Below are 13213 nucleotides of genomic sequence, written 5' to 3' on the forward strand. Positions count from 1 at the left end.
ATGGAACATCTTAAGGCCTTTGCTTAAGTTCTTTTTTTTTTTTTTTAAACAACAGGAGGATTATGTAAAACACTGTCTATAAATTGGATGGGCCACAGTTTGGGACACTAGATATAGATCATTAGTCAATAATCCTAACCACCAATTTCCTTCTTCAGGGCTGACTAATGGAGCTGAGGTCAGAGGAATAGGTTTGAGGTTTCCCAAAGTCACTCTTTCCCAATGTGCCAACACAGGGCATTAATTTCTCCCCCTTGGGTTGGAGTACAATTTCTAGAGAAGAAATTTATTTGAAAAGGATCATCTGACCATGATCTTTTTCTCTGATTAACAGCCATGAAACGCTTCCTCATTCTTATTGTAGTGTGTACACGGTTATCCATGAGGGTAACCAACACATCTCCCTCCCTCCCAACTCTTTCCTTCTAATTACTTTCCTCCATGTAGAAAAGCTCCTTTTCAAGTGACTTCTCTTCCTTTGCAAGTATCCGCAAGAAGGCAGAGTTACTGTTATGTAAGAGCTAGAAGGGGCACCTGGGTGGCTCAGTGGGTTAAAGCCTCTGTCTTTGGCTCAGGACATGATCCTAGGGTCCTGGGATCAAGCCCCACATCGGGCTCTCTGCTCAGCAGGGAGCCTGCTTCCTCTCTCTCTGCCTGTCTCTCTGCCTACTTGTGATCTCTGTCTGTCAAATAAATAAAATCTAAAAAAAAAAAAAAAAAGAGCTAGAAAGAATGGGATTACCAGCGGGTTGGTGGAGCAGTGGGAAAGCAGTGTTGAGGTGAGCTGCTCAGAGAATGTCAAACACAGAACGGCTGCACCGGGGCTCCCACTGGGCCCACCTGCTTCCCTCACTCCTGACCAGGGGCTGGTTTCCCGGTTTGCTTCTGTTGGCTGGGCCTTCCTGACCTGGGAATGGGGTGCATCTGCCTGCCTCAAAGGTCACTGTGTTCTGGAAGGGATCCTTAGAACAGCAGGGTATTAGTTATAAATATACGTGGTGATTGCCTAACTTTTCACAGCCCTATAATCCTGTCAGTATTTACTTTGAGAAATGGAGGTTAGTGGCCTCCTATACTCTGCGAAGTGAGTTTGTTTTTCTTGCTTTTGAAATAAGCTTCACGATGAGCAGAGTCACTCCAAACACCTATGTGTTACTCTTCTTAGTGATTAGTAAGGATTTACTAAAGAAGCATGCACTACAGACACCAAAATCTCAGAGCTTATGACCTGCTTCGGCCTGGGATAATGAAAGGTTTGGGCCGAATATTGTGCTTGTGTTCAAAGTAGTTCACATCCTGTAAAAACAAAGGGTTAAAAAGTTCCTCAGTGGAAGACAGTTTTTTTTTTCCTTTTTTCTTTTTAGATAAAAGTAAATGAATGATCACTGTACAGAGGATTATTTACCACCACATATCGACATGACTGAGAAGTGTGACAATGGAACCAGAGCGATTTCTTCATTTTAAGCATCTGTTCACTAGAGATGTTCAGGAACTGGCGGATTGGACTCCAGAACATTGGAACCATGTTCTGGATGCTTGTCTTTAAACTAAAAATCTGATTGTCCCTTCAGGAAAGTAAAAATAAAACAGCAAGAGCTGGACTTTGGAAAGGAGAAGAAACCATACTATCACTGTTAAGAGCATGGCGGCCAGAAACGGAGTCAGATACTTACTGTTGAGGCGAGCTAGGAATGAGACCTCGCAGCTGTCCGTGAAGTGCGTCTTGTATATTGCTAGTAGAATAGAGCCCAATTGGTGAGTTATAGGAAGCGCTCACTACCTGTCTTTTGTCATCAATGTTTGCTGCTGCAACAAAAGGCTGGGCCCTTCTGTTGTGCGCTGTACCAATAGGTTTGAACTCCTGTACAATGGCAGACAAAATACACAGAGCCACAGAATGCACAAGAAAGCCGTTAATGAGCAAACCCACAGCATCGCCATTGTTAATCAAGGCTTCTTTACCCTACAGCAAGATTCATGGCAATGTTCAAGGAGGAGGTGAGTATAAACCCGTCTGCATTTTCCGTGAACTTCACATGTGCTGTACTCAGCCACCACATGGTGCAAAGGAATCGATCTTATTTAAATACTATAAAAGAATTTGAACCTTATACCTTTCCTCTGGTCCTACTGAGTTTTTACATCTATAGCTTTTAAGAAACTCTCATACGACGCATCTGAAGACAGAAATTCCATGTCAGAAATGAGATTCGGGATTTAGAATAATTATTATGCTTCACATTTCCTCAAGTAGAACTTACATTTGCTTTCTCTTCTGTTAATATCTTGATAAGCTTTCTCCATTTTAGGAAATGGAGTAGCAAAACAATCAGAATGAGAGGGAGCCTTTGTGAATCACTATACTGAATCACTTTAACTAATCCAAGTAGAAGTTTTGTTTTTTTCTTAATACCTACCACAAAGAACAAAATTCTTTCTGTTCTTTTTTAAAATTTAAATTCAATTAGCCAACATATAGTACATCATTAGTAAAAAACAACATTCTTAATTTGCTTTAAGGTCTAACCTTAAATTTAGAACAAATAAGAAGAATTGGAAGACTATTTTTCCTATGAGAGGAGGTTTTCCAATTTTTATATAGACTTATAATTTTGTAAAGTCATTAAATATGTTTTTCTTCTAAGTAGCAGGAGAAAACCAAAAGCGAAGGCTAAAATACACACAAGCTGACTCTTCTTCCAAATCTTTTCATTTGGCAGGATCAGTAAGAATAATCTTTCCAATATTTTCACCCACACACTCACATTGACTTCATTTACTTTTGTGAATGTGCCACCAGTTTTTCACACAGATTTCAACTAGTACAAACATTTATGTGTCTTTGAAATGTTACTGAAAAGATGCTGTTTTTATTAAGAAATAAAAAGGTCTTGTGATATTCTTGCTCATATCATTTTTTTTTCTCTCCTTGTCATTACAAATGAATAGATGGTGAGATGGTCCTTTTCTATTTGAAAAAGACTCTGTCTTCCTTTCTCAGGGGGTGGAACCAGAGTTTTCAGGGAGATTCTTATGTGCGAGAACACCAACAACTTCCTGGAGGGACCCATGCTCCGAAATGCTTAGTTCTGGTTCTGAGCAGGGAGTCATCACAGATAGTCCCTGTTCCCCCATCCAGGTTATTGGCAGAGTTCACTTAAAAATTATAACAGACAAGTGAGGTGCAGCTTCGAATACTAGTGGAGTCTTTGACTCCAGCTGCCCCAAATCTCATGGTACTTGAAAATCTGTGAGGTGACAGAGAGCAGCAGCTTTTCTCTCATCAACCTTGGACAGCACAGTATGGCAGCTCTTGAATTTGAAAGGTCTGAGTTGAATACAATAGCCCGTGATCCTATAGTGAGGTTGGATTGACTAATGTCTTACTGATTCATTATTTTTACCTCCAGAAGAGTGGCTCACTGCCTGTGTGTTGGTTGGGTGACAGTATGGCTGCTGCTATTAGGTAGCAGAACGACCAAAATAACCAAATGTGGCTTTAGAATAACGCTGAATCCCACAACCTGTGAAAAGTTGTTTAGTCAAACATTGATACGGTAGTGCCATCTGATTGTTTTGGCTGATTTAATAATGAATTTTGATTGGCTTTTTATGATTAACCATTCTGATTAGCCATTATTATAGCATGAAAAAAAGTGAACTGGAAATAATTGTTAAGTAATGACAGTGGCCATGATTCAAGCCTTTGTTACTCCTTTCGATATAAAAGAAGACAGGAGGCTAATTGCCTCATTTAGTTTCGGTGTATTTTAAATTTCTCAGACTAATTAAATGAGTCAATCGGGCAGAACTGAAGGACTCAAGCTTTATGGAATTAAAATTTTTTTCTTTTAAGTATGCCTTAAATATCTCTGTAAATAGAATTAAATATATAAAAATTAGTTAATGTATAATGGTTTTGTGGGGAAAATGTCTCTGCCCTTATTACTTCTTTGTCTTAAAATGAAAAATAAACATGGATGATGACTGTCCTGTAAATGAGGCAACTTCTCTGGAAATATTTATGCACTAATAATCTCTAGTAGTGCTTCCAAAAAGCAGCATATGAGTTAATGAGCTCCAAGCTTTTTCTTTGCTATTTTCAGTTTTGGTTATATATTGCAAAAGTTGCAAATGTGTAATTTGTCAAAATTAAAAAAAAAGCCCTTCTATTTTCTGCATATAATCATAAAAGGATCATAAAAGGAAGTGTTTCTAAGAGAGCCTTCAAACATTTGTATTTAGGCTTTGCAAAGCATTAGTTTATGGGCTGCTAGAGTCATTCCCAAAAAAGCACAGTGAAGTGTATACATCAAAGGTAAACATTTAAGTATGGCACGGAGAGGCAACATTCTATCCAAATCTTACATCATTGTTGATGGTCAAACAGAATCAAGAGACAAAAGCAATGAGAAGTTTGCTATTCCATTTTAATTCCTATTTACTTTTTCAGGAAAATCAGTAGTATCAGAAAATACCAGTAAAAAAAATTATATACCAGTCAATGTAGTCCAGCTCTTGTGTTTATTTTTCCCAGACAACAGCATCCGAGTGACTCTCATCTCTTAGGAATTCAAGAAGTACTCACTACCCTTAATTAGTGCATTTTCAATGGTATTTTAAAATGTCATTCCTTGAATTATATTCCTTATATTAAGGAATAACATTTTGAATTCATAAAATGCTCGAGCTGCCAGAGTCAAAGCTAGGTAACTGGGTAGAGATTTGGTGAGATCAGGGAGAATGCAGGTGTTGACAACCATCTCCCAAGCCCTTAGAATGACCTCACCAATGACAGCACTCAAAGACACGACCACCTTTCAACTTCTTACTGGAAGAAGTTGTCCAGTTCAAGAACTGAGGCAATTACCAGCTCCAACAGAAACAACATGTTTGATAATGTGCATATATTTATTTATTTATTTATTAAAAAAAAAAACCAGTGGTGGGGTAATAAGGTAAACAAACTGTATCAAGCGATCATATACTTGACCAAGCCACACTGAGTGATGGTATCTTATCATGTTTGGAATTTATGAACAATCACCACCCCTACCTCAAATGAAAAATAAAGTCACCCTTATAATTCCTCCCCCCCCCCCCACCCCCAGCAATCTGTTTCAAGTATTTCCCATATATAATAGGGGAAGAGTTTGGGGGGAATGGGGTTTACCAAACCTTGTTTTGTGTAGTCCACCTTCCAGTTATCAACAAATTATAGGATAAAGGTATCTTTTTCAAAATATAAACAACTTTAACCCGTATCTCACTTGATTTTGTGTGTTGTTTCTATCTTTATCATCAAATCTTCTATGGCAAGGATGCAGTCTTTTTATGGAAATAGACACAGCTATCTTCTCTTTTAGGAAAGAATGATTTTTGTTTCTGAAAAGCATCTTTCCTGTATGGGATAGCTACATTATAATTTTGAGTTGTTCAATTAACATTAAACAAAGAGGAGGGTAATGTTTTATTTGAGAATGCCAGACTTGGAGAAGGACCCCGAGCTCTAAAAACGTACCTTTGGTCTAGAGCAAGAATACTTTACATAGGAAAATGCATATGTCTGCTCATAGGCCATGTTTGGGATTGTATAGAAGGCATTTATTCAATTGCTGGGAATAACTTTTTATATATACATATATAATTCCTTATAAATAAATAAATAACATTTATTCAAAGGCTAGGAATATCTTCTAAGCTGCTATTTAAGCTGAAAATCCAAGTCTAAAATGATAAAGACAAAATTTAACTATTTAATAAAAACATGGACAAATGAAAAAAAAACCTAGGTATTAAAATTTCATGCCAATTATTACTATAACTGTGTAAGAAAAAGTCTCCAAAGCCTAAATCTATGCATAGGGAAAAGACTGGAAAGAAATACACTAACATGTTGTTATTTGTGGCTGGGGTTGGATGGTAGGATATAATGTGTTTTTTTTTTTTCCTCCAAAGGATATATATTATTTTTAAAATGAAAGAGTATTATATTCTAATAGCAAAAGTCACAAAGCTTGCAGTTATAGTTTCACTTGGGTTGAGAAACAAGAACTCAAATACTGTATTGCTCAATGGCCCTTTCTCTTTATCTACAGTAGGATCTGAAAGCTTGATGTGGGAATGGCTTGTGTTTCTCAGATGGACACATCTTTGTTGTCCAGAAAGTTGCTTTATCTGCAGAGTGTCCATTTTTGGGGTGGGAGTGGGGATGGGGGAAGACCTCCTTTGCAATACCTCTTTTTACATGGCTTGTGTTAATTAAAAAGATAAAATAAGACAAATATAACCTCAGTTTAGCTTTTTTCCGCTCTCATGCTCCAAGTTAAATTCACTGCTTGTATTTTTTTTTTTTTAAACATAGCATTTTGTTAAGTTTATGCTTTGGCATTTTGGATAGCAAGGGTTTAACTATGCTTGTAGGGAATGTCCGATCTGAAGTGCCAAGTTAGCTGAACTCATCATGCAGAAATCTGGCCTGAGGATCCTAAGGATGGGAATCCTTTGGCCCATTAGGGGAAGAATTGAAATGGTTCTTATCTCTGAGACCTTCAAATACTGGCCTTTTGGAGGAGGTGCCAGTAAGAATTAGTCATGACTCAAACTAAAGGAATGTTCAAAGGCTCCATCCGACTGGCTTCTGGAGCCTTTAACCCAATCTTCACCTTTTTTTTTTTTTTTTCCCAAACCTATCTCATCCTTTATCTTTTCCCCATTTGTACTATCATACATGTCCGTAGTGCCCTACCCCATAATGTAGGGCATGTGGACTAATAAATGATTGATGAGAGGCCAGAGTACTTAAAATTGGGTCTATTTTTAAAAATCCAGTTCTTGGGACAATCATAGTCATAATTAGTACTTTTAGACTTATAAAAGGGGCTTCTACTAGAACGAAACTGAGACAACTGCCCTTAAAACTCCAGTTCTGGAGAGATATTAGCAAAACACAGGCTCGCATCTTGGTCTAAGCTCAGCCGTGAGTAATAAATACTTGGTGAGTCACCCACATGCCAGACACTGCGACATGGCCAGGGATCCTTGGGGATCTGGTACTTTGGTCAGATCTGTCTCATTGACCCCATGCCTTAGCATCTCACATTGGTGAAACTGGATTTTAAAAATTAGGAGAAATTTTGAATGAACAAATGAATGAATGAATAATTTGCAAAAGGGTGCAGTACAATTTTGGATGTGTACTATATACGGAAAGGAAATTCAGAATTTTATCCATTTCATCCTGGTGATAATAAGAGATTGGGCGGTCAATGAATGCATATATACAAGCCTTAAGCTTTCACTTCTTTCCATTGTTTTTTAAAACACCACATGATCTCTTTCTCTCACGTGTTGCCTGTATCTGATGACTCAGTGAAGGTGGGAGGAAGCTGTGGGCTTGGGCATTACTGCAAAGGACAATCTCCAAGTGACAGCTCTGCCTGGTGAGCTTTGCTTTTTCTTCTTCCAATTTTTTCTTCTATCAAAGATAATGTTGGGGTGCCTAGGTGGCTCAGTGGGTTAAAGCCTCTGCCTTCGGCTCAGGTCATGATCCCAGGGTCCTGGGATGGAGCCCCTCATCGCATCGGGCTCTCTGCTCAGCAGGGAGCCTGCTTCCTCTTCTCTCTCTCTGCCTGCCTCTCTGCCTAGTTGTGATCTCTGTCTGTCAAATAAAATAAATAAAATCTTTAAAAAAAAAGATAATGTTGATTAGAGGTATTATTATTATTCACCAATCCACCTCAGATGCCAGAGGGTAAGCCACCATCAGCATTCAGACCCCTTTCACCACAGTTATTACCAGTCTTGTCTATTTCATCTTTCGCTCACTCTTCCTGAAGAGCTGGGCTCTCACCTGACCTAACTCCCATTCAACCTGCACGACCACTCTTGCCATAGAGCAGTGGGGGCTGGTGGCAGCTGAGCGCCATTCTGAGAACTGGTTCCCAGGTGTGGTCCTGGGCAGTGTTAGAAAATGCAGTTTATCAGTAGAGCCTCTGTTCTTTTCATTCATCAGCTGTTTAATTGAGTGCTTGCTGTGTGCCATGCTGGGAGACTCCCAAGTAAAGAGAACAGACACAGCAGTTATGCACAGATAGTCCATATCCTGCTCACTCCCTTGAGGGCCTGTTTTCTCCTCCTCTGCTCTTAGTGATTTTCAGGCTTAGGCTCTTCCTTTCCTTTAGTCAAAAGTCTAGGACAAGGATCTAATAAACTCATGCTGTCTAAAGGTTAAGCTATTCAGGATGTTTCTTCTCCTGGGGGGATTGTATTTGAACTGAAAATAAAGTTTTAATCCAAAGCAATTTTTAATGACCCTTCTCATAGTAATGTGGAAAGCATTCCTGGTCTCCAGAAAGTCCTATCACATGGGCAGCCTCCCATCTCACTGTCAGGAAAAGCCTGCGCGTCACAGCCTGGTAGGAGGGGGCAGGTACCATACGAGTATTACCAAGAGCTCCCACTACATTGAATATCTCTAGGAGCAATTCAATGTGCTAAGGTCTTTTTCTATGGTATTTTATTTAAATCTTTGAAAGCCCTATGAGATACAGGTACGTGGTACTCTAAGTGTATTTTATCAAGGAGAAAGTGGAGGTAAATTCATGGAGAAAGTAGAAAACAAAGCACACATTCAGGAGTTGGTGATCCTGGAAAGGGAAATGCTGCTGAAGTGTAAGTTGCAAATACGTTTTCATGCATTTTCCACAGATACATGGGAAAATTATAGTTTAGGAATATTTAATATATAATACACTTAGTATGAATACTTGTTTAAAAAGGGATGCCTAATTTATATATCTGTCTCTCTAAACTTGGGAAACATCTGGCGAAGGAGAGGTTCTAAAATCCTTGTCTTAATTACATTTTCCCACACAGCACAACTGGGGGTTGCTTTCATTACAGGGATTTTTTTTTTTTTTTTTTTTGGAGCTTTTGAAAGTAGACATTATCAGATAAGCATCAGATTATTAGATTAATTTAGCTCATTAGAATTGCCTCAAGGGAAAATCCTCTATCTTTTGTAATTTTACTGCATGGGCAGAATATCACTATGATTACATAATGCAAAACCCTTTTTGTAGCATAAACTTAATTATAGAACACCAGAACTGAGAATTAAAAAAGGATGTAAAATAAGATCTGGACAAAGACCTCAAAGAATTGAAGTTTACAGTAATTATTAGATTGGAGACACCTGTTTCAAATGGTAGACACTAATTTCGTTTTGCTTTGTTTTAATATGTTAAACTTCTTGGATTAGGTCATGGTCATTTGGCAGAAGTCCATCATAAAGAATGAAAAACTAAGTGGACTGCACGTAGATAGAGCCAAATTTGTCCTGAGAACACATTTGTCTTTTAACAAGGCACTTGCCTAGGGATACTTCTCTTTTCTCTTGATATAAAAAGACATGGATAATATAAATTAATCTCACACAGGGTAAAGACAGACAATTGTTCCATCATGTGGCTAATTCCAATTTTTTATATTTGTCATTTCTTCCTCTTGGAAGGCATCCACATCATTTAAAAGGAAATAAAACATGAATATCATTTACTCTACAATTCATACCTGTGGTTCCGATTCTAAGTTGATTTTGAAAGGATGAGCCTTCCCATCTTCAGACACCTGTGGAGACCATAAGCGAGTTTCTGCTCTGTGAATAAAAGACATTTTGTAAACTCCAAATTCTAACATTATGTCCGGTTTTAGCATTTAATCTCCCATTATTGTGTATGAAAATACTATTGAGCCTTGATGATTTAAACAAAAGGAATACTCCTTGCTCATTATTCTGTATTCTCCCATCTAATTAGTTTTTTGGATACTTTGGAGGAAACTGAATGGATAAAAATTGCATGGAGGACTACCATAGACTGAAGTTTGTGTCCCTCCCCAACCCCCACCAAGTTCCTATGTTGCAACCCTACCCCGCAATGTGATGGTATTTGGAGGTGAGGTCTCTGGGAGGTAATTAGGATTAGATTACGTCATGAGGGTAGAGCTGTCATAATAGGATTAATGTCCTTATATAAAGAGGAAGAGACAGGAGATCTCGGTCTCTGTGTCCACACACCAAGAAATGTCATGTGAGGAAGTAATCAGTAACCTGATTATGCTGCATCCTGATCTCAGACTTCCAGTCTCCAGAACGGTGAAAAATAAATTTTTGTTTAAGTCACCCATCTATGGTATATTTGTTGTAGGAGCCTGAACTGACTAAGGCAAAGACATTGTACAGCTTCTACAGAGAGTAGGTCTGCCATACCTGCAAGGAGCAGTACAGGAGAGGAAGATTCTGGAGGTAGATGACCACAGGGCAAACTCCCTAGGTTTCCTCTACTTCCCTCCCATCCTACCCAGGCCACCACAGGAGACAGTGAATGGTATGCCAGGGGGATTTGCTGCTGGCATCAAGGAAATGAGCTTTATCCAATCTCATGTCCTTCTCATGTATCTCTTTGGGACCATGTGCTCCTAAGAGACTGTGTGCTTGGCAGGAACACTAGTTATAAATAAATAGGGAAAGAGTCAATTTCACCCCTGATATGGCAGATTGGCTGATTGGGCCTTCTGAATCACAGCAGGGAAAGTTGGGAATAAAATAGCAACAGGATAAACACCCACTAACGACCACTATAACAAAACATTATTTTCACAATTCAACTTCAGATCAGGCCTATGGTGGCCAAAGATCAGGTTCAATTTCTTAGTTTTTTTTTTTTTTTTCATTATAAATGTCTGATTTCTAATATTCTCACTTCATGTGCACTCTTTACACCTTGTCAGATTCTTCTGGGTTAAATTCTGTACAAAATAGCCAATGGCATAAACAGTATTAGCAACCAGTTTTCAATATGCTCACATTTTTGCAAGTCAAGAGATTCTTTTAGGAGAATCTTTAAATTCTATTCCATTCTCTACCACATTCAGAACAGCAGTACAAGTAGCTGTTCTGTGCAGGGTTTCTGTGGCCAGTACCTTTCGTGGTTCTATTTTCATAGTCAATTAACAAGAAAAAGAATTCTTTTAGCCTCTTCCCTTATTCTGACATTCCAGAAAATTCTTTTCAGAAATAGTTTTTTAACAGTGACTGGACTAACTGACATCAATGAAGAACAGACCAAAGTGGCTGATATACTAAAAAAAAAAAAAAAGAAAGAAAGAAAAGGAAAAGAAAAAAAAAAGCTGGTCAAAATTCAAAATTCTAGTTCCTGTGAAACTCTTTCTTACAGGGAGGATGAAATCATTTTTAGTTCTGGTTCAGGATCTTCTGCAAAACAGATCACATTTTAACACCATTAATTAAAAAGCACCTGTCAATTTTGAGACACAACTGGTGTGCTGCTGCTTTAATCCTGTCCTGTGCATCAGCATGAGTCATGGACTCTGTACCAAAGCCATCAATAGCTAAGATGACATCTCCAGGACACAGGTTGGCAGCTGCCGCCTTGCTTCCTGGAGTAATCTGAAAGAAATCATGGCATCATTTAAAAACCAACATTCTGCAATATCTTGAGTTTTGTGCCTGACATTTATATTTCAGCTTGGTAACATTTTAAAAGTTTCAGTGGGCAGGGAATTTTAAATCTAACTTGAAATAACTCTTCAATGATCAACTGTGTTAGCTCTATTTTTCCACCATGCTAAATAATTTTGTTTCTTACTAATCACACTTCATCTATCATGACATCTCTTACTCTCTTCTAAAGCATCTTCCTTAATACCTGTTTGATCTTATTTTCTTTGTTTTAAATAAAATAATTTATTCTTTAGGGTTTTTTAAATCCATTAACTCTCTATTTGGGAGTACAACTTCACCCCATTTAGGGACCTTTTATATTTGAATTGAAGCTACGGTAGCATCCTTATAAGTAATGATCTTTAAAATTCACATGAAGGGGCATCTAGGATGTAGAAAACTAGAAAGAGAATCACTCTTGTAGTAGGTAGAAGATACCATATAAGATACAAAATTATAACTTTTCTTGAACTATTCAGAGAGCTGAAGCTGCAGGGCAACCAACTAAACCTGGAATCTAAGGAAAGACAGGTGCCTCCAAGGAAAGTCAAGATGTAAGTAAATTGTATCACTTGTGTCAGAGCACAGAGGAAGATGGGGGCACCATTTTGGTCATAAAGAATTCAGCTAAAATGATGAACTCTCAGTTAACACTGAGTGTCTAGAACTCCTGAGGACTGCAGACACCAGAGAAGTTTGTATTCAGACACAGTGTCTTCTCCATGAATGAAAAACAAATTGAACAAATAAAAAGCAACTAACAAGATGCTAGATTTTCATTAAACCTTATCAGAAGTTACATTAAATGTAAATGGTATAACCACATCATACTGTGTGTGTGTGTGTGTGTGTGTGTGTGTGTGTGTGTGTGTGTTTTAGACAGCAGTGGCTTTATTTTTTTTTCCAGGATCAAATACATATATTTATTTATTTTTAAATTTTTAAACATTTTAAAAAATTTATTTTCAGCATAACAGTATTCATTGTTTTTGTACCACACCCAGTGCTCCATGCAATCCGTGCCCTCTCTAATACCCACCACCTGGTTCCCCCAACCTCCCACCCCCCCACCTCTTCAAACCCTTCAGATTGTTTTTCAGAGTCCATAGTCTCTCAAAACACTCTGTGTTTTAACAAAGATTGCCAAACTAGGTAAAAAAACAAGATCCATTTTTACGTTGTCTGCAAGAAACCCACATGAACTTCATTTTCTTTCTTTCTTTCTTTTTCTTTCTTTCTTGTGGGGGGTGTGTGGGGAGATGAAAAGAATACTTAAGGATCCGGGAAACATGGTTATTAAATGTTTAAAAGATACCAAATTTGAAATCATTAATTACTACACTGAGTATTCAGTTTTTGATTGCTATTGCTCTTCCTACTCCTTTTTTTTTTTTTTTTTTTTTTTTGGTAAATCCTAATTACTTAGAACTGCCTAATAGTCCTTACCTGGTCTTACCCACCTACTTCTCTAACATCATCTTACACCATTCCTGCTCCCCTCCACCCACTGTGCCGTAGTTATTCCAGATTCCTTTCAGTTCCTCAAATAGACCCAGCATGTACTCTCTTCAAGGTTTTTTTTTTTTTTTTTAAATATTTATTTATTTGACAGAGAGACACAGCGAGAGAGGGAACACAAGCAGGGGGAGTGAGAGAGGGAGAAGCAGGCTTCCCACCAAGCCGGGA

The 13213-nt window shown here is 38.1% G+C and overlaps 2 protein-coding genes across 4 annotated transcripts in view; one reads left to right on the plus strand and one right to left on the minus strand.

Annotated features, from left to right (window-relative positions):
• The window catches only part of C2H4orf47 (chromosome 2 C4orf47 homolog), a 71020-nt gene extending 69341 nt beyond the window's left edge, over positions 1 to 1679 (plus strand). The window contains exon 7 of the mRNA XM_047715144.1: positions 1365 to 1679. Coding sequence (XP_047571100.1) covers positions 1365 to 1382 — 18 coding nt within the window. The 3' untranslated portion in view covers positions 1383 to 1679. The remainder of the gene's footprint in view (positions 1 to 1364) is intronic.
• The window catches only part of PDLIM3 (PDZ and LIM domain 3), a 31086-nt gene that overhangs the window by 9661 nt on the left and 8212 nt on the right, over positions 1 to 13213 (minus strand). For 2 of the 3 annotated variants that reach the window (XM_047715071.1, XM_047715053.1), the window contains exons 2-4: positions 11322 to 11473; positions 9577 to 9661; positions 1229 to 1296 (exon numbers count right to left, since the gene is read on the minus strand). In XM_047715071.1, the coding sequence (XP_047571027.1) occupies positions 1229 to 1296; positions 9577 to 9661; positions 11322 to 11473 (305 nt within the window). Of the gene's footprint in view, positions 1 to 1228; positions 1297 to 1676; positions 1865 to 9576; positions 9662 to 11321; positions 11474 to 13213 lie in introns of all 3 variants that reach the window. The other variant, XM_047715062.1, reaches the window with a different exon arrangement.

This window comes from Lutra lutra, chromosome 2 (assembly GCF_902655055.1).
Source record: "Lutra lutra chromosome 2, mLutLut1.2, whole genome shotgun sequence".
Classification (NCBI taxonomy): domain Eukaryota; kingdom Metazoa; phylum Chordata; class Mammalia; order Carnivora; family Mustelidae; genus Lutra; species Lutra lutra.